Genomic DNA, 13,217 nt, shown 5'->3' with positions numbered 1-13,217 from the left:
TGCAGTGCCACAATAAACTTCATTTAGCAAAGGAGTATCTATTGAAAATGCCTACTGGTATGCAGATAAATGAAGCTCTTGCCACATTCAAAAACATCATCTACACTCAGACATAGAAAATCCCCTTTTGTCTTTATCACTGTTGTATCTTTCACTTACGCTGTTTTTTTCTCACAATACTTTTACATTTAACTTTTTATCTCCTAGCTCTCTCTTTTTCTCACTATATTTACAACTTCTTGCCCCTCCTCCTTCTTTTATTGACCTCTCCAGCCCAGAAGGGTCTACTCCACCTCAGCCCTGACGTCTATCAGGAGATGGAGGCCAGTAGAAAGCAGAGTGCCAGCGCGCCATGCTCCGGGGGCAACAGCGGCGGATCTGTCAACTACATGACGTCCAAAGACATGGTCTCCTGCTCTCCCCCATTGCCCCCTGGCCATTCTTCGTATTACAACAACTCGTCCTCGTCGCCCAGCCCAACAGCTTCAATGGCTAGGGAACTGCTGCTCAACGGACAGTCACCCACCACAGATACGTCATTGTCCATGAAGGGAAAAAACCTGGCCTGTGGCGTCTCAGTCCAGCCAGCACAGCAGCTGGACTACTTGGCTCGCATCCAGGGCTTTCAGGTGAGATGTAAACATAAGAATGTGCTTTTATAACGCTACCATTATATCTACAATATCTGATAATCCAATCGTCTCTTTGCTTTTGTTGTATGAAACTCAACAAAAATGCCATTATGCAGCTTAAACAATAGTTACTTCTTGATGGAGTGCAACCTTTAATCCCTTGTTCAATTTAGGGCTTTGCTAAAAAGTGGGTTAAATCAAACTTGCTAATATTATGGTTAATAATTATGGCTAAAAAAATAACTGAAATCAATCCAGTTTTTCAATATAATTGTTTTGTAGACTTGTGTGTTATTACTTATAGATTTCCAATGCTCCAATCAAAACTGAGCATCACTGTTTTACATGTGACCACAACACCCCATCAGCGGATTGTTTATGTTTTTTGTTTAGTTGTAATTTGGTTTCTTGAAGTTATAGAAGTGAAAAAGCAATTTAGTCTGCTTCACTTGGCTAGTGTGAAAGCTCATTTGAATTCTAGTCCAGACCAAATCTAAGAGAACTTGGCAGCAGACATCAGTGGCCATTAACTGGTGACCAAAAATGTTTAGTGGAAGACCAAAGAAGAGGTTTATGGATGCAGTAAACAAAGACATAAAAGTAGCTGGTGTTATGCGGCATTCTCTCTTCTCTTATGCTGCATGTTCTTAAACGCACCATATGCGGCCAATGTGTTGCGTTCAAGAACACGCTATACGCGGTGTCATGAACGCACAATCAGCAGGTGGTGTTCACACTGGACACACAGAGAATGGCTAGGAGAAGATTTTTCTTCTTTTGTATTTCTACTGTTTTACTAGTGCTCATCTGCCACCTACAATTGGTACAGGCTTGGAGCAAAAAGTCAAAGCGGTCAAAGCAAATCTTGCTCCAGGCTTTATGTTTTCACAATTCTGTTCCTATAAATGTCTGTCTTGGTGTCACATAATTCCGGCCAGACAAAAAATGCAAATAATAATTACTCCTTCATAATCATGTTTACAACGGTTGGTACTTCACGCTAACCACACGTCACTTCCAAATCTTAGTCTGACACAGTCAGAGAATTAGCAGGATCGATGTTCCTTTCATTAACAGAGTTAGTCTTAAGTGGTACTTAAATGAGCAGCTGATAGATCCTCATGATTCTTCTTCGATTTACTCCTGAGACAGTGAAACCAAACCAAACATAAAAGAGGTGCACAAATTCTCAGCAATCCCTACCAAATGAAATCCTTTTGGTTGGAATATTCCTGAGTAAAAGCAACGTAAGCCTGCAATCTCTTCCATGTGTGTATGTCTGTCCTTCTTTGGCTGTTCTCCTTCATGCTGTGCTCCTGGCCAGCTGTGTTTGTCTCTTTGTTTTTAAGTTGTATATAAATCAGGTAAGGAAGCACTTCTAAATATTATTTTAGTGGATATATACATGGTTATATAACCACCCATCCATTTCTATATCCATTTTCAAAAAAAAAAAAAAAACACCCACCCAGAATGTTGTCGTTGATGTAACTAATTGGCATTCACAAGCTTTATAAATATTATTAGTGGGAGTGCTACTTCTAATACCAGTTTCCTTTTCTTATTGAGAGCGTTTCTAGCAGAAATTGCAAACAGCACTGTGTTTTTTTCAGATCTAGTCGCACATGTGCGCTTTTTTCCCAGCATTCTAGTGTGTGTCCGAGAGGGGGAGAAGCCTCTGTCTGTTTTGGTCTGTCCTGCCCAACTTGCTGCACATACCACGGCACCAATACAAACGCCGGCTCATTTAAGCTGCAGATGCCTTTTATCAGTTTGAGCGAAAACATTTTATCTTAACCTGCTGAGGGTTCTTTTGAAAGGCCTTTGTTGTTGCTCTTAGCTTTCCTGTGTGTGTAACCCAAGAAAGCTCTGCTGCCCGGCCAAGCCCAGACACACTTGCACTGTACGAACGCACACACAAGGTTCTGTTTAATAGAAACTGTTAAGATGGTTCATGCTTGGTGTGCAGGTAATACCCCTTTTGTTTCCTATAAAAATATAGTTGCATTTATATCTACTTTTCTGGGAATTAATACATTCATGAGCTTCAAGATGTTCAGAGATTTACACGTCTCCTTTTTTCTTTGTTTCTAAAGCAAAGAAAGCAAATGCTGTAACTGAGACATGCAGACAATGTGTGTACTATTGAAGGGATGTTTCATATCATGTGGCTCCGTAATGAGAACCTCTGGTTGCTTACACAGCCATGTTAGGCAAACTTTGTAAGGCTTATGTATCTTTAGTTGTTGCTGCAGGCCAAGTTACCACATTTTGAAAGTTTTGCCAAAAGCAGTTTCACCTCCATTTGTGTTCTGTTGAGACAGCTCTGGTACTCTTGTAAACATGCTAATACAGTATCCCTAAAAACCGCATTTCTTTGAAATCTAATAGTAAGATTGTTGAATAATAGAGATTGTTATTGGATTGTTAATATTGTTTTCAAGTGAACACATTTTGGGACTGTCCTTTAATGCACGAAAGAAACAAAGCCAGAGAGTGAGAAAGCTCCAAGGGCAATCTTGGAGTGTCTGTTTCATCATGCAACTCGAAGTAAAACAAGCTTCTGCTTTCCTGCCAAGCCCTTCCTTTGGGTTTGATTGAATAGAGGCATGCAGTGGAGACTCAGAATGGATAAATAATGTCATATTCACTAATTCCTTCTTAGAGGAAGCATGTTGAAATATACTACAATGTGTCTTTCTGTGTGTATTCTTTTATAATTTAGTTGGCATGTTGTTTGCACAAGGTACATATGACCAAAGACAAAAAAGCAGAGACTAGTTAGGAGTGTAAGGAAAAATCGGTTTTGTGATAAATTGGAATATTTCATTTGGCAATACTTGTATTGATCTAAAATGCTGGCATTACAATATTTGATCAATTATTTGTGAGCTTTTGTTTTCCACTCATACCTCAGACTTCTAGTTATCAGCGCATCACACTTTAAGCAGCTCTACACCACACCAGAACAACAAGATCTCATGAGAACCAGCTTGTGTTAACTATTCAGTCTCATTGGTCCAGTCAGCCTTGCATTTTTTTTTTTTTTTTTGAGGCATGTACTACTTAATATGACATAGTTTTTTTTTTTTTATTGTTCTGGTAGTCTTGGGATATATTGCGATATATATATTGTATTGTGAGACATGTATCACAATATGTATCATATTGCCAGATTCTTGCCAATACTTACTGCTACTAGTTTGCAACACATGGAGCAATAATTATGATTCAAAAATGGTTCATTTGCTTCTTATAGAGTGCTCTAGCAATAATAATCACTAAAAAGTGTATCGTTTTTCTATTTTTTACATTTCATTCTAGTTTTGTTATTCAAGATGCATTGATTTTATTTTTTTATGATGTGATTGATTTGCATCCTCCATGTTGGAACTCGTCCCTCAATCTTATGTTTTTTTGACCCTCACAATTATTATTTGCCTGTTTACTGGACCATCCCATTGCATTTGAAAATTGTCACAAATTGCCATCAGTTAACATTACTCGCTGCTGTTTCGTTTAAAAAAAAAAGGATGTGGACTTATTAAAGTCTCAGTGATATAATAGAATACTTTTCCATCTCTGTTTGCATTTTCAAATAAATATTTGACTGGAAGTTTTTCAAAATTGTGTTTGAGGAACCCACATTTATCCTGCAAATTTGTTTTCTTCTTGTACACACCATAATAATCAACAGTTGGTATCATCAATATTTACTTCATTGAAAAATGATGTATAATTTGGTCAGCTTTACAGTCTTGTTGTCACCTTGTAAAATCAAAACTAGCCCCAAACTTTCAAGGAACCCTTTCTGTCGCCTGTAGACACTCATTATTGTGTCCACTCTCCAGACCTTCAACATATAAAAATCCTTCTGGCATAACCAAATGTTTCTAAATTTGACCCATCTATCTAGAACACCAGTTGCAGTTTTTTTCCCCAGTTCCTTTTTTCCTGCATACTTGAGTCCACTTGGTCCAAGTATGACCAAACCTCCATATTTCCATGATGGAGGTTTGGCTTTTTGGGTGCAACTCTTCAATGAAGGCACTGCTAGACAGACTTCTCCAAACAGTAGATAGGTGTTCCTGGATCCCATTGGTTTTTGTCAGTTCTGAGCTTATGACACTGGAGGATATCTTCAAATTTCAAAAGGTTATTAAGATCAGATGCGTCAAGTTACCTTGGCCGACTGGGTCTACGATCCTCAACGTTTCTTTGTGTTTTTTTCAAGAGTTGGAACATCTTGAAACCCCAGTCTGCTTTGAAGTCTTTGTCTGGGGCAGACAGACTGACTAAGGCAGAAGAACCACCTTTTGTATTGTTTCTGTACTCAATCTAACCATGATGTGAAACTTTAGCAGAGTTTGCCTGTTCCTCTCCCAGTTTGAATCCTCCTAACCATTTGTTTATGTTTCATGTCATGGTTTAGTTTCAGTTTACGAGTGACATCAATGATCATTTGCACCTATCTGGTAGAATCAGTTGACCATAGATCTAATTTTATTCTTACAATATCCCTGATTTTGTGCAAATGTATCTACTATATATGATGATTAGATGCTTGTTTGAAGTCGAAAAGTAGTCATACCAAACAATTATATCTTTCTTTTGTTTGCTCTCTTTGCATTTTGTAAATTGATATAAAATAATAATGTTCAAAATTATTTGAGTACTCTTTGTTTACATAATTCTTTGACTCTTTCTTCAAAACTTATTCAGTACATTTGTCAATTTTCAATTCATAAAGCCATAACAGGTTGACTATGAAGACAGAGGGATGTACTGTTTGCTGTACTGGAATCAGACGTCTTGAGTTGGAAATCCCATGTTAATGAAAACACTACCCTTGGCGGGTGGCTGGTGTTGATATTCAGTGCAGTTCCCAGGATTTCTCACACTTTCACTTTGTTTGTTCTTCTCCCTCACCGCTTCCTTCTTTGGCTGTGTAGAAAAACCACTTCAAGCACTGCCGATTACTCCAAGTAACCCCGCCTGGCAGTTTTTAAACGTAGCAGCTTTTTTTTTTCTATCACTTTCTTGTCTTTCTTCTTCCCTGACTCAATCGCTCATCTCATCTGTCTGAATCAACATCAAACGCCTGATCTAGTGAAAATTTTCAAAGATGACCAGTTTCGTTTTTCCAAAGCCCCGTTGTCATAATATCTTTGCTCTCTGTTTATTCAGAGATTTGTGTTAGAAAACACATTTTGGGAAGGTTCATTTCACCACCACGGATTTGTGTAGCAGGGTGATGGCTTCCAGCTGCACTCTGTGTGAAGAGCGATCTTCGAAAACAAGTTTTGTTGATGGTATAAATCAGACCGCTAATGCTGCGCTGGCTCAGCGCACAGTATCTGCTCACACGGTGGCCCTCAGTATGCGTGTTGGTTCATATGACTGTCTGTGTGTTTGGCATGTTTTTAAACAGCAATCAGGCCTATTTGCAAGTCTTTAAATCAAATACCCTCAAGTGCCAGCGCAGCATACTGTGAATTTGAATATGCAGCATAATCTGTTTTTACTTTCCTTTGTTCTTTTATATTTTGATAGTATTGATCATATTTCTTAATTCTGCGTACTAGGCAGCGTTGGCGGTGGTGTGCCAGTGCAGTCTCAGCATGGGTAGATGGGAGGGCGTGTAAACCCAGGCACTTTGTGTGGAATCTTGGACAATTCTCGTCATTATTTGCACGCTAGTCTCTGTTCTCAGAAATGTTTTGGCCCACGTGCTTCTTTCAGCATGAACCCCTTCTCATCTCAGTGAGTTCCTTGACAAATTGAAAACAAAGTCATAACTGTTTCCATGACAATTTCAGCGAGAAAGGAGTGGCAAAAAAACCTTTCCCTTTTAGTGTTTATTTTATTTTTTATTTTTTTAGTTCTTATCCATTCTGAATGCTGCTTTTTTATGCAGCACAGCAGTGGCTTGAAGACATTCCATGTTATGATAGTAATGCCTTCAAAAAAAACTGAAGCCCAACAGTAGATGTCAGCTCAAAAATATTGGCTACACGCATGACACTTTAACATAATATTTTTAAAATATCAAGTGCTTAAAGCTAGATGCTGTGGTTTAAAGAAAAACTATTTGTGACTTTTAACATGCCAACACTATTGTCACAGCAGCAAATTGTGAAGATGACCAAAAATGTGACAGAACATTACTATTGTTTTGACTTTGTTATTGGCAATATGGACAAAATGTTCAATCTCCAGTGTTTTTGAGACACGATCCCCAATATAGAAAGATCCATCAAAGTCCTTTTTGTTCCTAGAGTCCTGATTATTTGATTACTGCGACTCCCTTCTGGACCACAGACCTCTCGTCCTTCCTGCAGAGGTGCACTAGGGTAGTATTTCCTGGATCTTCGTGCTGTAAGCTCAAAAATTGAAAAAGAATGTCATGGTGCCATTTGCTGGTTCTTGGGGCGGCTGTGGGGCAGCGGTAGGGTGGTCGACCTCTGATCGGAAGATTGTAGGTTTAAATCCCACCCTGCCCGCACCCTTCCTGCCCATATGTCGAAGTGTCATTGGACAAGCCCCACAACCCCAAAATGCCTCTGGTGGAAGGTTGGCGCCAGTGTTTGGCAGCAGAGCTGTCATCAGTGTGTGAATGTGTGTGTGAATGGGTCTGTGACTATAAAGCGCTTTGGGCCTTCAAGGAAGGTAGAAAAGTGCTATTTAAGTGTATGTCATTTACCATTCATATAAATAGGCAAAATAAGAGAAAATTAGTCCATACATACATGTATGTTCTCAAACATGACAAAAAAGAAGTTTGTCAATGCTGTAGTGAAAGTTGAGAACCTGCTGGTAATTTCATTTAATCTGTACATCAAAATGCACAAACCTCCTAGATAATACTTAGACTACAGATTTAATATGATGCCCAAATAACAAGAAGTAGAATAAGTTAAAATTGTATTCTGGGGTTGTAGACAGCAATGATGTGACTTGCAATTAACAAGAGTAAACACTGTCAGTGTCTGTATTAGTTAGCAGTGCATGAATAATAAAATTAGTTTTTGAGCAGAACCTGGGATCCGCCCCCGTTCCTTTATGAGAATGGCACAGAGTGAATGTAAGCATTCTCTCAAATAAATAAATAATAAAACTACTTTCCTAATTTAAAAAAATAAAAGTCCTGACCAAGCTTTCTACCTTTCCATGTTTATGTTTGTAAAAAGAAAAAAAATGTCACATACATTCTGTTAAGTCAGAGTAGAAAAAGAACCAATTCTATTTATGCGTTTTCTATACCACCGTAACATTTGCTTTACTAGTACAGAGGGTTAGGTAATTACCAATTTAATAATAAAAAACAACATGTTTTATTGTGTTCAGCAGGCTTTGGCTTTGCTTTGCTTTGCTTCACTCATCCAACCCTTTTTGACTTTTTATTTAGGAAAAACGTAAAGAGCACACAAAAAATAACTATTTTGAGCTTTTAAGTGTATTATCATGTTAATTCCTCACAAAATTCACCTCCAAAAGAGTATTTTGCTCCATTCACGCCTCTCTCTGCATTCCTTTAAATCCTGCGCTTAGAGCACAAGCCCCTCCCAATCCACGAAAACGTTTTAATGTAGACAAGTGAGGAACAGCCCCTTCCAGGAAGAGTCTGGGCTGTTGGCACCACCCCCAGACTAACACACACACCCACTTTCTCCACTGAACTATCGGTGATCGTCAAAAGGCTTTTATTTTATATGGCCACTATACAAATCCATCTTTGCAAAAGTTCTGACGTTGTTTGTTTTTGTGGGCATAATGTAGACATCCTGCCGATGCTGGCTTTACTTTGACGCCATGATCACCCACAAGGAGTGAAAGCCGGTGTTTAATCAGAGCTTCTTACTTCCGAGTAGGAAAAGGAGCTCAGGAAAATAACTCATATTTCATGCAAAACATTTTCTTAAGTGTGCCAATGGTAATATATTATCATATATATGGATATAGTTTTCTCTGAAAGGCTTAACAATAGCACAATAAACGTTAGTTACTCTGCCTAGCAGAGAAATTATTTGAGATGCTAGCTAATTGACACATTAGCCAAACATTCAATCATTTGCCTAAAATTAACAAACTTGTGTGTTTTGCTGAAGCACTACAGTTTTATGGATAAAGACATTCCCTTGTGTTTTTCCATCAACAGAAAATAAAATAAAAACAAAGGTAGCATTCAGAGTTCTGCCATCAGTTCAACATTTTTGGTTCCCATGTTTTTCTGCAGTTAAGACTGGCAGTTTCTCATTCATAAAACTCGTCCTTGTTTCTGTGCATTATCAAGTGCTCACCAAACAAATCTAATTCAGTCAGCACAACCAAACAACACTTCTTACTGTGTTCGTAATTGAAGCCAAAATGTTCTCTTTACAAATGCTAAGTGACTTACATTAATGACTTAATTGCCAGAGAATGCACTCTGGTTTCTGTCTAGTGGTACCACAGTGCAGTTATTTATACCATGCTCTTGTAAAACCAAGTTCTCATTAATAGACTGATCCCATTGGAGCCTGAACTTTCCTTTGCTTCATCTCGTTAAGAGTTCTGTTTGCAGAGAGGGCATTCATAAAAGTACCACCTTTGTTTAGCGTCAACATCCTGCTATTCCTGGAAGTTAAAGAATATTAACAGTGCTCTTTAAACACTCTTGACCCCTGAAGTTCTCTGCAGAGTGGCTTAATGTGGAGACCTAATTGCTTTTCACCAACAATAACAGTGGCACTCTGAAAGAGCTAATTTGTTACTGGACAGTCAAAGTTCTCTTTGTTTTTATTAAGCTACTGTACTTAGTTTAGACTGAATTTTAGTTTCACTCCACCATGTAATAATTTAAATGTGCACAATTTAGTAAGTAGTATTGTGAGTTTTTGAATATAAATTCATCCATTTATTAAAGACTTTATCTTGGCGGCATGAGCGTTGCTTGTGATTGCTTTTTAGTTTGTGCATGTTCACGTTTCCTTGAATGAAGGGCCCTTTGGATGAGGAGCAATCCAGCTTTAGAAGCCAGATGTCAGAGGTCGTCTCCCATTAGTGCCGCTGATCTATCGCAGGCCTTGCGTAACTCTGCGGCTTCTTTGTCTACGAAGGAAGTGGATTAGAGGCTGTTTTGTGTGTTTTTTGTGATCCAGACCTAGGATGATTAGTTGGGCCTGTTTAGAATGCATGCACTCACAGATGCATGCAAATATACGATCAAAACAAACAGGATGCTCAGGAAATAGGCTCGTTATTTCAGTTATGTGCCAAATCATCACGAAATGAGTCCTTTCCAATTGTGCCTTTCGGAACTGGGAGATTAACAACACCTAGTTTCAACTGCTTTTGCTTTTACCAGGCTTTTGTTGTGTTTCTTTATTTTATTGTGTGGGAGATTTAACCAGTCAACTGATTTATCTGCTATTTCTGAAGATGTTTCACCTCTTCCCCAAGAGGCTTTCTAAATTCTGAAATGCAATGGTAAGAGAGCTGGTTGTATGCTACTAGAAAGTAGTCATTTGTTGTGTGTTGGTTTCTGTGTGAACTACTTTCAAGTTTAAGTTTGTGACATATCTATACATGGAGGAAGTGGAGAGAAGATCTCTAGACTCATTCCCAGGTACTACTCCCAGCCACTGATCCAAATTATGGATGACAGCTGGGTCAGGATCAAAACTGAGCAGAAAGCTTTTGCAACATATATATTAGGGCTGGGAGTCACTGGATTCCTCACAATACGATGCAATATGCGATACATGGCTCACAGTTTCAATGATATCATGATACTTCGATAATTGGTAAAAAAAAAAAATAATAATCTCTAATAACTCACATTATATACAAGAACACATATTTTTGGGAAAATATATCCCCATTTATTTTTAAGCTTGAACACAATCATAATAAAAAAATATGTTTTATTTTGTGCAACAAATAATAGACACTTGTATTCAAATCAGTAATACCGTGTTTTTGACAAGCATTGACACCAATTGAATTTGAATTATTTTTCAAATTCAGTCTTAGCAATAGTAAACATGAACAGCAGTGCCATTACTTAGTGCAACATTTTTGTAAATAACAGAAACAAAATGAAAAAATTCAAGTAGCTTCTGAGCACATTGGTGCTCACGACAGCTGGTCTTGAAACGCACACCCCCTATCTACCTCCAAAGGAACGTCTTACTAAAGGATGACGAATTCATGTTTTACAGCCTCTTCAAACAAAAATAAAAGATCGGTACTTGGTGAAAACCCACCGAGAATCAATGGCAGGACTAAGTATCGCGATATATCGCAATATTGACATTTTGGCACACCCCTAGCATATATTTGTATATGCTAAAACTAATTCACACCAAGGACAAAATTCCGAGGTACAATGTAATGTAATGTACTCTGTCCACTGCAGTGTGGAGTGCAACAAACAGTACACTGGGAAAACCAAAACGACCAATTAGAAGAACTGGTTTGAACATGGATTATTGAGCAAAGACGGAAAGTTTCGTGTGTCTCAAGGAAAATGATTCGCTTGAAAGTGAAAAGGATTTTTGATATTTTTGATGATGTTTCAAAAAGAAAAGAAGCATTCACACCAGTGCTAATCAGAATGTATTACAATTTTCTCATAATTCCACTAAATCCTGAAATGGTTATCTGGTGATATTGTCTGCATTTCCAGAACGAATTTCACTGTAAAATGAACCCACTAGCCATCACCATTCTGTCTGTGATGGAATAAACGCCAGTCTCCAGTAGACGCCTGTCTCTGATAAAAGTCGGGTCGACTACCAAATCATTGGAATAAACGCCAGGGTTACTATTGAAAGATATATGGTACTTCATAACAAGTAGTTTTATTGTTAGTATTATATTATTTTTGCTACTCTAGCCTTGAAATATTTATTAATAGTTATTCTACCCAAGTTTGTATTAATATAAATTCATTTTAACGCATTAAACTTTCAACTTTCTAGAAGGCATACTTTCTTTGTCGTCTCAGTTTTAAGGTATTTTTTGTAGATGGTTTTAGGAGTTGCAGCCACCATTAAAGGATCTGCCGATCCGAAGGGCCTCACCCTCAGCTGGAGACTTGACGGCTTGCAAAAGATGAACCGAGCAGAGTGCCCGCTGACCACCATGATTACACCATACATCACAGCCTCCTAACAGCATGCCTGAAATAACACACTGGAAAGTTACTCCCAAAGATTCATATTTTTGTGTCTGCTTGGACTAATGAATATTTCCTTGACTCGAGTCTTAAGAAGATGGTGTAACCTTGCTTCTTTAATGCACTTTTTCATACGTTTGTAGAGAAGGGTTTCTTCTTACTGCCATTGTTGCTCCTTGAAAGTGCCCCCCTCTATTTTTGTTTCTCCCTTTCTTTCTTTTCCTTCTTCCCTTTATGTTAACGTCTGGAGAATTTATTAGAGATTAACTTGGCTGAGAAGACTTTTTTCCGCGGCTCACTTTACTACATTCATCATTCATACACATAACAGATAGCATTCCACAGTTTATCACTGGGAGCCCATCTCATCCCCATGTGTGCACGCTGTGCATACATAGTCTATGTAACACCACATGGCTGTTCATATCTTCACGGGACCATATACCTCAGTATTTAGGCGTTTTAGGCTGGCTATGTGTTTTTATACCAGGCAGACTTCCATGTGTCTAACAGGCTGATCATAATTCATTCAGTGACACACACACACACACATGCCACTCTGGAAGCTTTCAGTCACAGATCGTATCCAGCAACTCAGGTTTGTGCGCCAATGTTGCGTGCGCACACACACAGCTAAGGATGTGAAATCACTAAATAAATAATGAGATAAGACGAAACATTGATCCAGCGTGGAAAGATAATACACAAAGACAGACTTGTTTTAGAAAACACATTCTCTGTTGATTAAAAGAAGGTAATAACTTGAAGCTCTAAGCCAACAAAAACACACAAATACAAACTTAGACATTGGTTGTATAAAAATTTAGCAAATACTGGCATTGGTGTTTTCCATTTATCTTTGGATTAGAAGTATCAAATCGCGTCAAACAGGCTTCCAAGTCTTGTTCACTTAGTGAAATTCATTTTTTTTCAACCTATCAAAGGGTTTGAACTGCATTATTTATGTTTCAGACTGTTTTCTTTACCTGCTAGCTAACTATTTTCCATTCACTCAAAGCGGAAAGCAATTTTCATGCTTTCATTTAATGCTTTACATTTTTTGTTATCTCTTTGCCGTACTTGGATAGTTCATATTTTTTCCACATCCAATTATTATGACGCCTGCAGCTGTTCTGAGCTTAATTGGGCCAGGCTCACTCATCTACACATAAACCCGTACACATCAAAACAGTCTGTGTGAAGTAGGGCAGACGAGCAGGCGGCGTTACGAAAAAGCTTAACATCTCAGGAGCAGACAGTCCCAGAGGAGCATCGTGTCATAACAGTCCTGATTGCATAGCATTTAGAAATGCCTGCAGAGTTAACCTCGGGTCATTTGTGATGTGATCACTGGTGCTGATGCCACACACGAACCGCATATATCTAAGATAATTCTCCACATTTGTGGTAACAATTAGGCACAC

At 38.3% G+C, this 13,217-nt stretch overlaps 1 protein-coding gene across 1 annotated transcript in view; it reads left to right on the top strand.

Annotated features, from left to right (window-relative positions):
• Positions 1–13,217, top strand: part of stau2 (staufen double-stranded RNA binding protein 2) — a 95,560-nt gene that overhangs the window by 49,992 nt on the left and 32,351 nt on the right. Inside the window, exon 12 of the mRNA XM_024279841.2 lies at positions 274–629. Within this exon, the coding sequence (XP_024135609.1) occupies positions 274–629 (356 nt within the window). The remainder of the gene's footprint in view (positions 1–273; positions 630–13,217) is intronic.

This window comes from Oryzias melastigma, linkage group LG20 (assembly GCF_002922805.2).
Source record: "Oryzias melastigma strain HK-1 linkage group LG20, ASM292280v2, whole genome shotgun sequence".
NCBI lineage: Eukaryota > Metazoa > Chordata > Actinopteri > Beloniformes > Adrianichthyidae > Oryzias > Oryzias melastigma.
The sequence above is the reverse complement of the archived record's forward strand: the minus strand, read 5'-3'. Positions and strand labels throughout refer to the sequence as shown.